The 18681-nt window shown below is 31.0% G+C and overlaps 2 protein-coding genes across 2 annotated transcripts; one reads left to right on the top strand and one right to left on the bottom strand.

Moving 5' to 3' along the window:
* Nucleotides 1-673: 673 nt before the first annotated feature.
* On the bottom strand, nucleotides 674-1896 carry LOC133194447 (uncharacterized). The gene has a single exon (XM_061330403.1). It carries the CDS (start codon nucleotides 1891-1893, stop codon nucleotides 682-684), a length of 1212 nt encoding a protein of 403 aa, XP_061186387.1. The 5' UTR covers nucleotides 1894-1896; the 3' UTR covers nucleotides 674-681.
* Nucleotides 1897-5201: 3305 nt separating this feature from the next.
* Nucleotides 5202-8483, top strand: LOC133194926 (guanylate cyclase 32E-like). The gene is made up of 5 exons (XM_061330824.1): nucleotides 5202-5578; nucleotides 5874-6094; nucleotides 6282-6380; nucleotides 6547-6638; nucleotides 8415-8483. The coding sequence occupies exons 1-5, from the start codon at nucleotides 5202-5204 to the stop codon at nucleotides 8481-8483; spliced, it is 858 nt and encodes a 285-aa protein (XP_061186808.1).
* Nucleotides 8484-18681: the final 10198 nt, after the last annotated feature.

Raw genomic sequence — 18681 nt, forward strand, 5'->3', positions numbered from 1 at the left:
GCATGGATGGCTAAATAATGAGTTAACTTTTCATATATTTCAACATTTTATGACTGATAACAAGGAAATATTAATCGCAACTAAAGCATTGAAAGTTTGTAACAAATCTGCGGTAACTTTGTATATATATCTTCCGACAACCCTCATTGTATAAGTAAAGAATTAATACAATGCTTAAATGAGATGCTATTTGATTTTAAGAAAAGATTTCATTAATCTAAAGGAATTGTCCATATTTCTTTTTTATGGTTTATCTTCCTGGAGATTCAAAAGATGCCATAAATTAATAGGACCACCTAATTTAATTTGAAAGAGACATTATTTTTTCTTCCCTTACAATAACAAGGACATTATTGCAACTTTACGAAAACTGGGCCATAAATTCACTTTAAAAACTGTACTAGAGGATGAAAAATTAATTAAAAACAGGAAAAAAAACAGCTTGATTTTAAAATAAAATAACACGAACATAGCTAAAAATTAAAAAAAAAAAATCAACATTTTTAAATACTTTTCAGCATACAATTGATTTGAAATTTATGAGATCGGTTTTTTGAAGGCAAATGTTTTCTATATCAAAACAATTTCAATTATTTCAAAATCAAAGCCAATTACTCTACATTGATAACATCAGTAATATATGTCTTTAACAATTAACAGTGTGCTTTAACAGAAATAAGACTATATAATGTTGAACTTTTTCGTGTTTCTTCTCTTACAACAAATGAGAAGCTGATTTCTGAATTTTGTATCAAAATAACCGTAAATAAAAGGGTTGATAATTTGATTTAGAAACACAAATCGTGAAAAATAAAGCCATGCAAGAGTCTGATCTTCTGAAAGGTTTATGAAATTAAAATCTTCAATTGTGTACACAAGAATCAAAATGACAAGAGGTGGAATGTAAGAAAAGACATAAGCAAGTATTATAACGAAAAACATCCACGTCACTCTTCTCTGCACGGACGCCATTTTTGTGCTTGACTTTTTATTTGCTGTGCTTTTACGATCACCCACGTTTGTTTCAACTCCAATTTCAGAGACATTGTTTGGTGATTTAAGAACAGTTTCTTGGACATTATTTGATGGAATGTCCAATTTTCTCTCGCATTGTATTACTTGTGCACCTTTTGCCTCGTTTGTACTGTCTGTGAAACTATTCTCTGCTTCAGTTGTTTGCGTTGCATATGATGATTCCACAATCCCTTCTCTGTAAGCTTCAGTCGTCTTGGATCTTTGAAGGAAGGAACGTCTAACTCGCTTCAAAACGGGAACATATAAACCTGCTGTTAAAAATAGGTTTACCAGCATGATAAGAGTCAAAAATCCAAAATACAAGGTAATTGTTAGTGACGAGTCAACAGAGAATTTACAAATCTTAATGGTCACATTGTGGTTCATGAAAATTTCTGTTGACTCTAAAACACCAGCTGTCCATAGCAGAGGAGCAGAATAAGCCACAGAAATTCCACACACTACTCCAAAGAAAACTCTTTTCCAAATGAGAGTCATTTTTGGACCGAAAAGTTTACAAACAAGAAGATATCTCTGAATAGAGATAACCAAAAGTATATGAGCTGACGCTCCAGGAACACACGTCTGTAGAAATGAGAGAATTCGACAAGCAGTATCACTCGGGTAATTGAAGAAGAAGGTGTTGTCCATGATATAGAAAGGGGGACTTGTAAAACACGCCACAAGGTCAACGATGGCAAGTAACGGAATAAAATAACGCTCTCCTCTCTCCCTGATGCGAAGAAAGTAGAAAAATATAATGACAGAGTTCCCAGTGATGCCGATCAAAGCACAAAGAACAATGAAAATGGTGCTGCTGAGATAACTATAGAAATATCTTCGTTGTAATAGCTCCTGGTAATCTGTATCGTTATCCATTGCTGAAATACAATGCTCATATATGGATTTAAAGCAAACAATATATTTCTTCCTTGTGGTAAATACTTATAATACATGCTCTGACTTAAAGCTACAATGTCATTTGTTAAAGTTAGGTGTGTAAGTAATTTCAATAAGTTCAATTTCAATAATTTAAATGAACAACTTGCTAATGCTTCTGAAAGACCCTTTACTAGTAGATGGATTCATAGGCATGTATGCAGATCAAGTTTATTTATTTTTTTTTAAATATAAATAAATGTATTTTATACATGTTCTTGTTGACCATGTCTGCTTCTTGTCCAGGTCAAATTTAATCATTCTAATAAATAATTATATTATCTTCAAGAAAAGAATACTTTATATGTTAAAGACGTGTAGTGTATTTAAAGAATAATGTAAGAATTGATTTATTTAAACATTGAACTCCTATAGCTACCAGAGTGCAATGAAACAGTTAATAAAAATATTGTGACGTAGACAACATATACTATACGATATCCAATTAAATAACGCTTTATAACCAGAAGTAAATCATTGTAACAAAGCAATGGAAGTAATGAATTTGGTTTTTTTTAAATTTATTACTTGTAGATTCGATGCAAAAGTAAGGAAGGGAAGTTGTGAATGACAAGCTTGTGCTAATTTATAGGGCTGTGCAATAATATCGATATTGCGATTCATTAACAAAAAATGTATTGCAATACGTTTTTCCAGTACCGATATACCGGCAAACTGCTGGGCTTTAGATTTCTTAATTAAAATATGGAATTTAATATGTCAGAAACGTTTTCATGCATTTGATGCATACATTCATTCATAAATTTCCAATATTTCCCATCTAGTATTGTATACAGCGATATTTTCGCCTGTTTTTTATTCGCCCTCCACATTTGTAAACACTTTTGCGAAGTTTTAAGTTCGACCAAACACATTTATGTTCAAGCAGAAATATGGGGACATCGAAAAGTATTCAAGCTCAAAGTCCATTCAAACAATACAAATCGGGAGCAGAGCAAACACGGACCTCCAAAAGCATAAGAGGAGGGAGACATTTATTTACTATCTTTCTTCAATTCGCCCAGATTTAAAATTGCTTACTTCTGATGAGGGCAAAGGTGCCAAGTATTTCCCATTCAAACATTATACTGGAAACACACATTCAGGATGGAGGTCTGTTATTTAGATAATTAAGGATTATTCTCATTAAAAATTTCCAGTTCGAACAATTTGAAAATGGACTTTATAACTGAATCTTTCCTGTGCATTGTAAAAAAGTTTGCATCTGGTATGCACATATTGAAGACCTTATTTTCGTTCCAAACCTCTCTGAATTTACATCGTCATTTCTTTCATCACTAGTCACTTTGAATTAATTTAAGTATGTCGCCAAGGCTCGGGAAAAGAAAACACAAATAACTGCATTAAAACCATATCCACCCACAAATAATGGGGGATTCTTTCTATAAAGTTTTACACAAAGTTATATTCTACACTGTTTAAATAAGTGAATTCGCTTCATTTAAATTAATTAATCACATTCACATAAATACCATTGTGACGTCACCCCTTTAGGAAAACGATATACGCTGCACATATTTAGAATGGAGTAAATGTGGAAAATGGCACGTATGATTTCCTTGGTGATGATAATCTGGACGACCTTTAAAAGTATTTAGTGTAAATAAAAATCAATCCAATTAAGAACATGTTACTAAGCTGGTTAGGAAGAAAACTGAAACATATTATATCATCTTCCTCCATATATTATATAATGCAATGCTTTAACGTTTATCAAACATCAATCAATAATGTCTTAATTCTAAATACCTTGGAAGTATTTAAGTGGAATTAAAATTATTTTTTTCATTCTTTCGTTCTGTTTGATGAAGGGTAAGTTTCCATGTAAATGTAATTTATGTATTTATAACCAAAATGTACTTACGAAGGTTGTTATTTTGTTTTTAAAACACAATAACAATCTCTTACGTGAATGTAAAATCATAACTCATTAAAATTAAAATCTTCGTTCCGTTTTCAAATATTATAAGCAGCTTCAATGCAATATTCATGAGACAGATCAACGAAAAAGGAAGCAGATTCGTCTGAAAATTCATTTAAAAATTCTCTTAATCAAAACATACTTATGTTGAGGGCAAGGAATAAAATCAAAATTGGTTTTGAAAGTTTAATTAAAAAAATAATTGTGCAGGCACGATGAAATTTATCTTTTTACAGTAATCTGGAGAGAAAAAATGACGAGTAATTCAATTTATCCGGAGTCTGTTGTGACAAACTTTCATCGGTGTGACGAAGCCCAGTCTATTGATTCACTCCAGTCTATAAATTCCATTTCTCAACAATCAGTTCGAAGCATTCGGGAGGTTGTTTTGCAGAAGGGCAGCAACTATTCCTCTTCAAGAAGAATAGCAAAACACTGGAAAATGATCTTAATTATTTTGATACCTGTATTATCTCTGATGTCTATTGCCACAAGCAGTCTTTTGAAAGCAGCAAAGGTTAAAGAAGCTTCAATGGATTCCATTCACAAGGTGGAAATTGCACATTTGTATGCAACTTTGATCAAAATGCTACAGAGAGAGAGGGGAATTTCCTCGACATATTTAAGCACCCCTGGCGACAAGAATTTACTGTTGGGTACCATGCAGAATGCAAGAAAGAGCACAGATCTAGCCTTTGCCAAAATCCCTTTAAATCATCATGCCATTTACATAAACGGGAGTCCATACGCAATTCTGGAAGTTTATGAAAAAGTTCATTTATCACGGGAGAAGATTGAAAATGGATCAGTCTCTGTTGAAGATCATCTCCATTTCTACACCAAGATCACTAATGCATTCATGAGCGTCATGTTTGATGGCGTTAATATTCCAGGGGAGTACGATTGCGTTCTAGACATTGTGGCTTTTTCATCACTTGTAAAATGGACAGATGTAATTGGTCTCTTGCGTGCTAGAATAGCATTCCAGTACGCAACTTGTGACTTTACATCAGAGTCATTGCAGAATTATATGTTCCTGACTGGCGAAGCCATGGGTTATAAAAATATTTTCACACATTATAGTCCTGAAATAAAATCTGCTTTTTCCACTACATATCAGAGCACAGAAGATTATCTCGAGAAAGTCAGAAGATCGGCTTGGTCTGAATCATTTCTGAACTCGTGTAAAACAAAACCGAAAGAAGATCGTTTATCCGTAGGTTTAACATATTTTCAAAATATGACACAATTTATCGATTTTGCTTTTGAGATCCAGCAGTTCAAGTCGAAAATCTTAACGGGCAAGATGTTAGAAATACGAAAAGACGCCGAATTCCAGTTCAACGTATACCTCACTGTTCAGTTCATTATAACCATTGTAAGCATCATTTTAACAATATGGTATATAGTATGTATCGAAAACATGACATTCAAAATTGCTAATAATGCTGTTATAATAAAATCCAAGTCCAAAGAGTTGGCTGCAGAAAAGTCAGTAACAGAAAGCCTCCAATACCAAATGTTACCGAAGAAAATCGTCATAGCGTTAAAGGAAGCACAAGCGGTTACATCTGAAAACTTTGAATACGTAACCATTTTCATCAGCGACATTGTAAATTTTACTGAGATTGGAACAAGGAATTCAGCAAGAGGGATCATCGACTTACTTAATCATTTATATGCGTAAGTCTCAATTATGTTTGGATTGGTGTCAATTCTAAAGAAATACCAGTTTCTCCCCAACAGTGCAGAAAATATTTCAAAGCACTCTAACACTTATATTTAGACATATTTCTCTCCTTTACTGAAACATAGGAACAGGTTTATTGCGTCACAGTGTTCTTGTCTTAAAACCTCTGATTTCTTAAAAAAAATATCCACTATCTATCAATAAACATGTAGGGAAATTACCTTTCTTTTGCTTTCATAAAAAATAGGGTATATTTTAGTTTAATTTTAAATTTTAATCTTTTTAAAGGTTATTTGACAAACAGACAAAGAAGTACGAGGTCCTCAAAATAGAGACCATGGGAGACTCCTACATGGTAGCTAGTGGAGTTCCGGATCAAAATGGCATAGCACATGCTTTCCATATTTGCAAGTTTGCCCTTGACATTCATAACATTATGAAAGGATATCGTGTTCCAACAACATTTGAAAGAAAAGAATCAATTAAAATTCGTATTGGAATTCATTCAGGTATGGTATTCATTAAAAATTATATTTTTTGTTTTGATATAGTTGCTTCAAGTACAAAAGCTATTGTTTGTCATTTCTGAATTAACATGTTTCTCCTTTTGGATTATCTACAGTAACTTTCAAACAAAATGAAGCTAATACATATAGATAACTTTTTTTTAATATTTACTTTTAATTTTACATATAGGTCCCTGTACAGCTGGAGTCCTTGGTCTGAAGATGCCAAGATATTGTTTATTCGGACAAACAGTTAACACGGCGAAAACATTAAAATCTACCGGAAGAGGTTTGTGAAATTTTCAGTTGTTGAGAGAAGAAACTGATATGTTCCTCTTAAGATAATTTGTTTTGATGAATTAGACAAGTAGATAATGTACAATGTAGACAATAATACCTTATTCTTGTCGGTTGCAGTCGCTTGTTTAATGATTTCATTTTATGCCTTTCTGCAGGAGGTAAAATTCATATAAGCAACAGTACGTACCAAATGATTAAAGATTCTGGACATTTTGCAGTTTTGGAAAGAGGGAATGTCATGATCAAAGTAAGAAAAATTTAAATCCTGATAAAAATACACCTGCATTAGTTGACATGAAGTTGGTTACGTGAACAGACTCTCTTGCAATACATAAGTATGGAAGCTCAGTAAGAACACAAATCAAAATATAAATATATAAAATGTATAATATATATTATTTCAAGTTTCATTGGATATAACAGTTGGTACGTGACGTCATATCCCAATGAAACGCTAAAATGGATATCATATTTCTTACGTAACTTCCTTTTTGTTTCAATTTTTGAGTTACAAATCATTTCAATAGCTTTGGTTTTTTTTTGCTCATCATTGAATCGAACATTACCATCGGCATTAAAAAATGCCCTTTGCTTACTGGCCAATATTTTTAAGCTGGTTATTAAGGGGCGAGTCAAATCAAAGATAATTGGCTATGAATAGAAGATCTGCAGATAAGGATAGCATGGGTGCAGTTATTAGTAACTGTTCTACCTACTGGAATTTGATTGCACGGTGCTTTGTCATTTTTTTTTTTTTTGAGAAACCCCTGTATAATAGTATAATACATCTTTACCTGATGTCGAGTATATGTTGTTTGCTTTTAATCAATCAGCTGCCAGGGGGACAGCGAATGAAAGAGATTAATATTAGAATAGAGCGAAGGATAGTTCCGAAAAGATACACCTTTCTGAGATGATTCATATTTTGAGTGGAAGAACATAAAAGAAATAAGCAATGTTGTTAATATGGTGTGTTTATATCTATCCAATAGATTTTTTAAAATGTATATATTAAAACAAAACGATGGAAATATCTTATGCTTTAATTAAGGATTGTTTTTGCCTCAAATTTTGTCTATGCAGAGTGAGCTGGTGTACAGTACAAACCAAAAGGACAAAAATTTTCTAAAACTTTGCTCAATTGTAGACCTATCGTTACATATGTAGACGAATTTTGTTGGAACAAATATGTTATGAAATACTTTTTGCATCAATAAAAAATACAATGCGCTTTAAGATTTTAAACAATGAGTTTAACAATATGCATTAATACTTCAATCATTAATGATGTCACATGTAAGTTGTTTGTTGTCTAGCATATGAACCGGTGCGGAAACTTTCCTTTATATGCATAAGTTCATCAATTCCCAGGATATGTATCATTATTTATCAGAATCCTTTACAAAATGTCTACAGAGTTTAAATTTTGAATTTTTCCCCATTACTTTGATCTTGTTTGTTTTTGTTTTGAACATATTTTATTGATTAAATCAAAAGAATTGGAAACAAGTTCTAAAATAACTTACTAGTTCCTCTCCTTATATAATACAATATGTCATGCAAATTAAAGAAAAGTAATACAAATGATACAAATAAAATTTAACATATCAACTAAGAAAATCTACATGTTTCATCAATAAATTTATGAACAGCAGCAAAAATACTAATATTATCTGTAAATGCAAATTTTCATCACCACATAGTAATAGGTTTAAATCAAAAGTGACCAATTCAAGCATGAACAAGCGATTGAAAAGAGTATTTCTAGCATTGGAATAATTTTTGCATGCATAAGAGAAATGGTACACATCCTCGCGTTTTCCGCATGAACACGAATGACTATTAATAATATTTCGTTTACATAAATCATAGTTTAGTATACAATAATGTCTTAGCTTAGTATGAATGATATTGGTATATCTTGTTTGTCATTTTTCTTATTGAAGAAAAAAATTAATTTTTCAGTGCTATATATTCTATCTCAGTGTTTAAAACAATTTAAATAATTTTTTTTTTATTTCAGGGTAATGGGGCAATAAAGACGTACTGGCTGGACACAGCAGTTCAAATATCAAGACCTAGTTATAATTGACAATGTTTCAAGTATACAGTGTTATGCATCACAACATTTACATTGTTTCTTCTTTGAAACGCCAATTTATGCAATAGATTTAAAATACATGAGGCACCCCATGTTAATTTCAATAGTCCCCGTCCACTGACATCAGGCACAAAGACAGGTGCGCGAGATTGACATGCACATAAGGCTCCCGACCTTTCACTTGGCGAAATTTACATTTAGGTTTAATTATCAAGAAATCAACTCACCTAAATTTGGAAGAATTATTACAAAGAAAACAGTTAGAAATGTAAATATTTAAGGATATGCAAATTATAATCCATTTAATGTATACTGTTTTGTTTTAATTACCTATGGATAAGTGTTGAATTCTTTGTAAATAATATGTGTCATCTTTAACAAAAAAATAAATAAATTGATCATTTATATTTGAATATAATATCTCACAATTACACTTACTTAATTTGAATCAATTTACATTATTTATTGTTACTTAAAAAAATCAATTATGTGTATTTCACAAATATATTATTTTAATACTTCTAGTCATTTTCCAAGTATTGTGAATTGTACATTAAGCTGTGATTAAATTAAGCTTTATCTAAACAATTCAAGCAATTTTTTAACAAAATTTTCAAGATTTATTTTCCAGAAGCAAATAATGATTCTACCAGTTTGTATTTAAATTTGAATAATATGATTAATGAATATTTTCAAGATATATCCCAAGTGATAAGAGGAAGATAACGAAAAGTGATCGATGTTTTTGTCACGCAATCTACAAAATTATTTAATGATATTGCATAAACATGTGTATTTGAAACGTTTTTATCTTTACTTTAGATGCATCAATTATTGAAAAATAAATAATTTATAAAATGTTAACCCTTCCCTTATGGCATTTTGTTAACTTTGTCATGGTTCTTCTCTGAGGTTTGCACTGAAATTGATGTGAAAATACACTTATGGAACTAGGAAAATCGTTTCAAAGCATAAAGTTTATCACTCAACATATTTAAGTCTGAATCCTTAGCTGTTTTGAGATATTTACATACGTAAGAGAAACCAAAGACGGATAGATTGTTTGACAGACAGCTAGATGTTTATGTATGATGACAAAATTAGCATAAAAGAATTCCATGGGTAATAATTGTGAAAATAATGGCCTGGAAATTTTGTATGAAAAATGTCAACCGACATTCGACTTAACGACATACTGTAAATGCTGACAACGTAATTCTATCGACCATAGAATTTTTGAAATGTTGATTTTTAAATGAAACTGTTGATATTCTTGTAACATCAACTTATTTTTCAGTAGCTTGTCTCGTTTTGGAATTTGTTCGTTTATACAAACATGCTCTCGTGTATCAAATCAACTGGGAGACATAACTCATATTCAGATGATAATGGTATATTGCTACGTAAAGAAGGGAAGTTGACGAATCGACTTAGGAATGACAATTAATATCGTTAATTGATAAAATATCATCGACATATCTAAATTTTGAAATATAAACCACTGCAAGTGATAATAAAAATATCTCTTACTATGGCCAATAAACATGTTATCTATTGAACTTGATAAAAGACACCACCGAGTCTGACATTTAGATCTTTTAGAAAGAAGACATTGATGGCAGACCAACAGCTAAAGTTTATGATAAACGTAATGAATAAACTTTTCTATCCTCCACTTCACCTGGATAGCTATATATCATTATGACCTGCAGATGACATACATGTATTTAAGTTGATTCGATACACAAGTGCATGTTCTACGTTCGAACAATTTTTAAAAAGAGACAGGCTGCTGACGACTGCTTGACTGTGCAAGGAATAAACAATTTCGTTTAATGTCAACATTTCACAAATTTTTTTTTCTGTACAAGAACAATTTTCAAATACTAAGTGTCATTAAATAGTACATACCATTGTGAATTCGTTATTTTCATACCGAATTGTTTACGGAATTCTTCGTTAAACTGATCGTGGCAATGAGGTCAAGGCAAGCGTGATCTGTCGACAGAATATGCTTATCCCTCCATATATGACACCTGATCCCGTCTCTGATGTTTGAAGGGGTCAGTGTTACATGTAGCTCTGCTCTAATTGTAATGTTTATTTCTTTCTTTTCTTTTTTTTTTGGTTAGTCTTTTCATTTTCTATTTTTTCCATGACCGTAAAACTCTTCCCAAGTCTAAAAATAAATATCTAGGATGTTATAATCAGCTCTCAAACTCCAAAGAAACATAAAAAGCTAGACTCACTTTATCCGTAAAATGGTCATGCCCATATATCAATTAAGTGACCAAGAACCAATTTCCCCTTTCAAACATAAATATATATTTGAGAATTAGTGTTTTCAATGTCTTTATAACAAATTTCCAATGAAAGTCCTGATTTGATAAAAAAGAAATGTTCTGATATTAAAAAACCCGAATGTATTCGAGTAACTTCAGCAAAGAATTAAAATATGAGCCCATCTCTTGATAAAAAAAAAAAACAAAAACAGACTTCAGATACAGTTCTTTCATTATATAATTGGACAATTTGAATCAGAAAGCTGTGCTCGATTCAGAATATTTAAAAAAAAAAAAAAGCTTAACTTTTCGTCATTTTTAGAGGAATGATATATAATATATGGACTTGCAAGATAAGTTTTGTGATTTTCAATACATATGCAGGCATCGAGGATTCAAACGATATTCAATGTGTTTTCAACTATAATTTAGCAGTTTTGATTTTTAGAAATTCAAAGGTCCAAGAAAGGCCCTAAGTACGTGTAAATTATGTTCTTTCCATGAAATGACAATACCAGATGTAAGTGATTTTCACAGTTACTGACTTTTGTTTTGATCTTTTAAAAGTAATTCAAAATCCACATTATTGTATTGGGTGAGAATAGGATTACTGTATATTTGTTGTTATCTAATTCAACAACTTTTTGAATAAATTACTGGGATTCAAAGAAGATAGTACAGTGAATCTTTTTAATCTGAATGTGGTATAATTCGAAATCTTGCCTTTCACAAAAACTTTCAGTTTCTATTCTTGTCAACATTTAAACTGCATGTAGTAATACATGTATTTTGCTTAAAGCAAGGAACTGTTGACAAGTTTCTTGAAAGTTAAGGATCAAAACCTATATTTCACTTGAAATAATTGTCCTATTATGATTATCTTCCATACTGATACATGTGTAAGAATATAAACGTCTCAGAGTATTTTATAAATTGAAACGCTTATCAGATAAAGTATGAAGTTTATTATTGCAATATGTACAGCTCTCGAAGGCGAAATTATTCTTTTCATGACAATTTGTGCCCAGTATTTGTGAATTTAAGATTAAAATCATTTTGTAAGTACTGGATGGGAACGTCAACACTGTAATTAGGGCTTTTACATCTTTTTTTTATCTATTCTCTGTCCTCTTAACATTTCAAATATGTGTAAATTCTTTACAAGGCAGTGTATGTCCTTCAAAACGTATAATGCACGATCTTTCCTGATTATTGTTAAATAAAAATTACCATGGGTCATATTTGCCCTCAGTACATAATGACATGCTTGTGATTTTAAAAGTTACATAATTAGTTTGTGCAGTTTCATGGAGTCATCAAGGATGTGAAATCGAAATCTGCTCAGGACGAAACAATGCCTAGTTTTAAGCCACAAACTAATTGTGTAAAGAATTTTCCCCCTGAAGGCCTTTACAAGATCAGAATGTATGTTATGAGGTCAGTAACATAATAGAAATATATAATTTATAAAAATAATTTAAAATATTGAGCACCATATCGATCAGTAATTTTAACAAACCGTTTCCTTTCATCAGATACACGTCGATCATATAATCTTGTGGCTGATTTTTTATACGCCCCCTCATCTGGATGTGATTTGTTTTTAACAAAACAATATTTTGAACTTAGATAAAAAGAAATTGTTTTGTTTAGTATATGTTTCATAATTAAACTCTTTTCCCAATTCTTTCTTGACTTGATTATTTAAATCTAGTGCTAATGAATGTTAAATGTGACTATAAACTGATCTGATTAAGTGGAACTGTGAACTATATTATATCGTAGACCACTCCTTTTTTATGTTAATGGACACTTAATTTGTATAATTTACTGATCTCATTTCTACGAGAACTTTGAACGCTATAATATCGTAGTAATTTACTTTTTATAATAATACTTGTATGTAGTCAAACCCGTAGGATTATAATACACCAATCAATATCTCAAGTATTAGAAAATGCAATCTTGGTATCTAAGTATAATCCAAAATATTTTATCCTTCTTCAGTCAATTCAATGCTTCGATTTTGATTTTTAACTGCAAAGGCTATTTCGTTATTTTTAGCTTTCACGAGCTGAAAGCTCACGTGAGGTTTTTCGAATTTTCTTTTGTGTTCGTCTGTCCATCTTTCTGTACACTTTTAATATTATCGACTTTTCCTCAATAACCAAGGGACATATTTCAACCAAACATGCCGCACAACATGTTTGGGTCAAAGGTATTTACATCTATGAACATCTATCATCCCTTCAAATGAAGGGCCACTCACTCATTCAAGAGGAGATATTTAAGAATTAATGAAAATATGGTGACATCTTTAAAAAGAAAATTTTACCTCGAGAATCAGTGGGTCAGAGAACTTCAATACATCGTGTAGATTCGGGTTTGTTCAAATCATGAAACTGGGGAAAGCATTGGGCCTCAACAGGAGATCAAAGTTTTAAATAGGAATATAAGAATAGGAATATATTGAAAGAACTCTAGTAATCTTTTTTTCAAGAACAGTAGAGCTATAATAAACCATATTGATATGGAAGCATTCTCAGCTAGTGTAGATTCAAGTGTGTTCAAATCATGACCCCGAGGTAAGGCTGCAATGTGATCAAAATTTACAGAGGAATATATAGGGAAAATACAATGAAGAATAGCAGGGCCATAGTTACTTATGTGAGCCTTGTGATCCATTGACCTCTTGTTTCGGAAATATTTATTTTAATAAAGCGAACTTTAACCATTGCAATTAAATCTTTGATAATTCCCCTTATCTGATATGTAATAATGGTTAAACACGTTATTTTAAGGAAGGATCAAAGAAGGGAGTAAGGTGCTTGTGAGAAATGAATCAAACAATTCTGTAAAACTTAAGACGAGGTTTGGCAAATATTACATTAATTCATCTTCTCATATATGCATTAAGTGAGGTGAAACCATACACATGACAGTGCATATGGATAAAACCTTTTTTCAGATATATACTTCTTGGACCAAGGATTTATTTTAGATTTGTTTTATTCAAAATTTAATAGCACAAAAAGCAAATTTTGTTTACAGAAATCAGCAATATATGCCATAGATTTTTGTCTATATAGATATACTGAATAATGTCTACCAGAGTGGATACTGATTTCTTCGTCATTACACTTGTCCTGATTTCTATAGAAACTCCCTAACATGAAATACTTTGATAAACTATAGTTGACAATAGTTAACTATAGTTTACTATAGTGTCAAAGTTATCACTTTGATTTACTTTAGTAAAAACTTTGAAACTTTGATTTACTATAGTGAAAACTTTGAAATTTTGATTTACTTTAGTGAAAACTTTGAATTACTATAGAAAAACTTTGATACTTTGATTGACTGTAGTGAAAACGTTGATACTTTGATTGACTATAATGAACATTTTGAAACTTTGATTCACTAAAGCAAACATTTTGATACTTTAATTAACCATAGGAAAAATTTTGACATTCTTATTTGAGATAGTGGAAACTTTCCTCCATGGCACCTGATCCCACCTCTAAATTTTGAGGTCCGTATTTGCTCTGCTCCTAATTTGTATCGTTTCGTTGGACTTTCGAGATTGAATACTGTTCGTTATCTTCATATTTCACTTTATACAATAATAGTATTCTTTTTAATTCCCATTCTAGACAATATGTGGTAGTTCGTATTCAAAATTTAAAAGCGTTTCAGAGACTTGTAACCCCCCCCCCCCCAAAAAAAAAAAATTAGATGATTCACTGAAACTTCCTTAACCTTGTTAGATATATAATATTTATATAAACTGTAGTATTAATTTTGATACTTTGAAAAACAATATTGAAAATTTTGATACTATGAAAAACAATATTGAAAATGTTGATACTTTGAAAATCTATAGTGAAAACTGATACTTTGAAAACTAAAGTAAAAACTTTGAAACTTTAATTCACTATGGTAAAAGCTTTGAAAATTTGATTTACTGTAGTGAAAACTTTGAAACTTGAATTTAATATAGTGAAAACCTAGATACTTTGATTTACTATTAATAGTGAAAATTTTGACACTTTGATTAATTATAGTAAAAACTTTGAAACAATGATTTACTATAGATACCAACAGTAAACTATAGTTAATTATAATATTTTGTTTTGTTACAGTTACCACAGCGTCCTTTACTTGGTGACCAAATAATTTTACGATTTCTTCATATTTCAGGAATTTGTTGTTTACTGTAAAATTACATATTTTCGTGCAGTCAATTGTTCGCGGTTTGAGTGGGAAAAATATTGGTTCATAAGGATTAGATTTTGTGGATGAAGAATTGTTTAGTAGTTATGGATATGAAATTTTACATTACGTGGTGAACATGAATTCGTGGGTCTCTTCGTACCTACAAAACAACGAAAATTAAACTCCAATTAAAAATGAGTGATTTCACCGTATGTTATTTCTAAAAACAAATTACTTAAAAAGTATACATGTAGTTTTTTTTTGGTGCTATTTATCCTTGAAGATGACATTACTCAGATGACAAGAAAATCCACTGATAAGAATGATAAACCAAGTAGCCTATTGTACATTGTAGACTCATGATTTAAGTGTTATAATTATTCATTTTCAAAATAACTAGGTCAATGACCTTCTTTTTATGCTAGTTGCCCCTGAGTATTTCTTGGAAAAATACATCAATTATTTAAAGAAATAAACAACGTTATTCAGTGAACATGGCGTCATGAATAGCAATTGCTCTGCTGGCATATTCCATGATGCGCGCAAAAAAACTAAACAAAATCAGTTTTCTGCAAATAATCAAAAATTAAATCAACTCTTTAATTAGTGTATTATTTGTATATTTGACAGATAAACATAGCAATGTTGTTTAAGTTTCCAATGGCCAATGATATATTTCTACTCAGTTCTGGCCAGGACTTGTTCACATGAACCTCAGCCGAACTACACAATATGATGGAGCGTATGATGTTTAGTCTATAGTTACCCGAACCAGTTCATAGTACAACAGTTCTTGTACTTCTCCAGCACGCACGAGTAGTTAGAAAACGTGATACAGCAACTAAATCCTCTATAGTGAATCTGCTGGAACAATTGTAGAACTATTGTTACGTAAACATTATTAAAACACTAACTAGAGCTGGTATACAGACAAATAATGACCCGAAAGTCTAATGATCTGAGATCATTAATTTATGCCGAGAAGTGATCTCAAGTCATTTATTCTAGGCAGGGAAGTGAAAGCATAAAGAAGAAAAACACCTGTAGAATAATTATATCCTTATTCTATTAAGGTTTATATGACTTAAAAGAGATGCATCTAATTATAAATGTTCAAATGGTCAAAAAATATGATTTGTGAAGATAGTCAACACTTCTTAATTAAAGATACATAATGAGTCAAAATCATGTGATTCTTTTAAGATAAATATCATACATATAAAACAAAAGAATTTATGTGAAGTATGTATAAAGCGAAGTTTTGACAACTCATTTGCACTGTAAAGCAAGAAATGTAATTGATGGAAAAGCAAAGTTTGTATCTATCGCGTGGTAGTTATTTTCATCAATTTGCATCAATTTCAGCGATGCGAAGGTCACGTATCTTTTATTTTCAAGTTGAAAGTTAAGTAAACAACATTGAGTTGGAGCAAGCAAAAGTGAGGAATAATTTCTGATCATTTTTTTTGAATATTGTATCAAAATCATCGGTCATCCGACATTTATATCTATGGAACTGACACCATGTTAGGTTCTTACACTTTCTGTATGACATCACACAAAAATATCAGTGCTCCAAAATACCACAAACGAAACGATTTACTATTTTAAACTGTCGGATAGCTTTTAACTACTTCAATATTTACTTGACTAGGGAATGTACGGAAAGTATATGAATAAAATCATAAAACAGACATCGCATTGAAGTTAATGGCATATTTTATATCTACAAATAATTTTATATTTGATTACAAAATACATTTTTTATTGTATAAAATAAAACTTGATCCGCATCTCACTGTATACGAACTACGTCAAATTTTACGATATGACGTCACATTGGGAAGTGCATTGTGATCAGTGATACTCTTTATATTTTGCTGTGTGGGATTTAAACAAGGACAAAATGCATGCAATAGTAAGGAATATTTCCGTATATTCGTATACAGATTCATTGAAGGGAAATAGAAGGGCGTGAAATCGATATATTGCAAGGGCATACCCTCGATGGATCATGACAAGCTTTTACACATAAACTTAAGAAGTATAAAAATATATGAAAAGTGCTGCAAACCTGATGAATTCTTGCAAATGAATTAATTTTATCTATATTCAATGTAGTTGAGTAGCAAAATATTCCACATGCGGTCTAACAAATGACATTTTAGCAATTAGATAGTAGAATATATATAGGTTCGCAGCACTTCTCACAAACTACAAAAGTGTTAAAAATAGTCAGAAATTAAACTTGCAATATTGGAATTTAAAAATGAACTCAATACTGCAGGTATATTTGCTAGAATCATGTGACTGCCACATCACGTGACAAGTCTAATAAGAAATCTAATCGTCCTCAACATGCAGTTTTGAACCACATTACATTTGTCCGATAATGGTTAAGTCCTAAAAAGAATCGTCCATCCTTGTAAAGAATGTATTTTCCATCTAAAAAATTCGCCGATATTTCCATTTGGCACCTTAAGTGAACTGTGTGGAGCTTTAATAAATGTAGGCCTGGAGTTTCCTCTCCTATTTAGGTTCATTTTTGATAAATCTCTAAATAAAGATTAAATTCCGATTTTTTTCCAACTCAGTATAGATATTTTTAGTTCCAGCTTTCCATTCCAAAATCTCTTAGCATTAAGATTCTTCAAAGGAAACTGATCCATATTTTTAAGCAGAATAAATGTTTTGATAGTGTTCTTGTTAAAGTTAAAAGGATGCTTTCAAAACATCCTATGACTTTCAGGAAATCACCAGGGTCCGGTTTTTCAAAAGGTTTTTAAATTTAACACAGTAGTTAGGATAACAATGTGTTAAATCCTAATAAGGTGATTAGCTTACACAGTGGTTAAACTGTGTTGATCAAAAGCAATTTAACGCAATTGTTAACTAACATTGTGTTAACTATGACTTTCAGGAAATCACCAATAAACAATAAACATCACCATATCTTGAAGTGTCAATGTTATTTTGCATGTTGTCTTAAAGGTGACGTAATCTTAAAGCAATTAAATAAGGACAAGGAAGGAAAATTCCTGCAAGGAAATGTGTTTATATTTCGTGCATGTGAGTATAAAGCTATGAATAATGAAACAGTCGTTATAATACCGAAGATATTTAAACGAAATATATATATTGGGTTCTTCATTTTCAATATCTGTGTATTTATTTTGGCCTTTTGAATCCTATTTTGTGCTGGCCAACTTATCCGTTAATGCAGTACTCTAGGTACCTCTTCTAAAACAAATGGGTTCTTTTTTTTCGATCCAAGGTTATAATATTCCATTCAAACACAGGGAGAAATAATGTTTTCCAATAAAATCTTCATATGCAATACTGCCAACTGAAACAGAAACTGACAAGAAAAAAGTATTATTGTTTGAAGACCTACACAATGTGCTTATGGACAATAAAAAATTCATGGAAATGATGAGGAAGAAACTATTAAAGTATCATGACAAATAAAATTTTTAAAGCGGAAGTAAATCAGAAAACCCAGGATGACTTTGCAGAAAGAAAGTGCAAATCATAACTTTAATCAGCGCAAAAATCTAACTTGGGTTTTATTTTGTAATCTATAAGCTAGTTATTGCGTATTGACAAATAAAATTCGTCAATTTAATTTCAGTGTCTACAATCATCAACAGAGATTGCTTTTCATATTTTTTTCCATATGTGTTGGTATTTAT

This window comes from Saccostrea echinata, unplaced genomic scaffold, assembly GCF_033153115.1.
Source record: "Saccostrea echinata isolate AGI-Se365-2 ecotype Australia unplaced genomic scaffold, CSIRO_AGI_Sech_v1 ptg000029l, whole genome shotgun sequence".
Classification (NCBI taxonomy): Eukaryota; Metazoa; Mollusca; class Bivalvia; order Ostreida; family Ostreidae; genus Saccostrea; species Saccostrea echinata.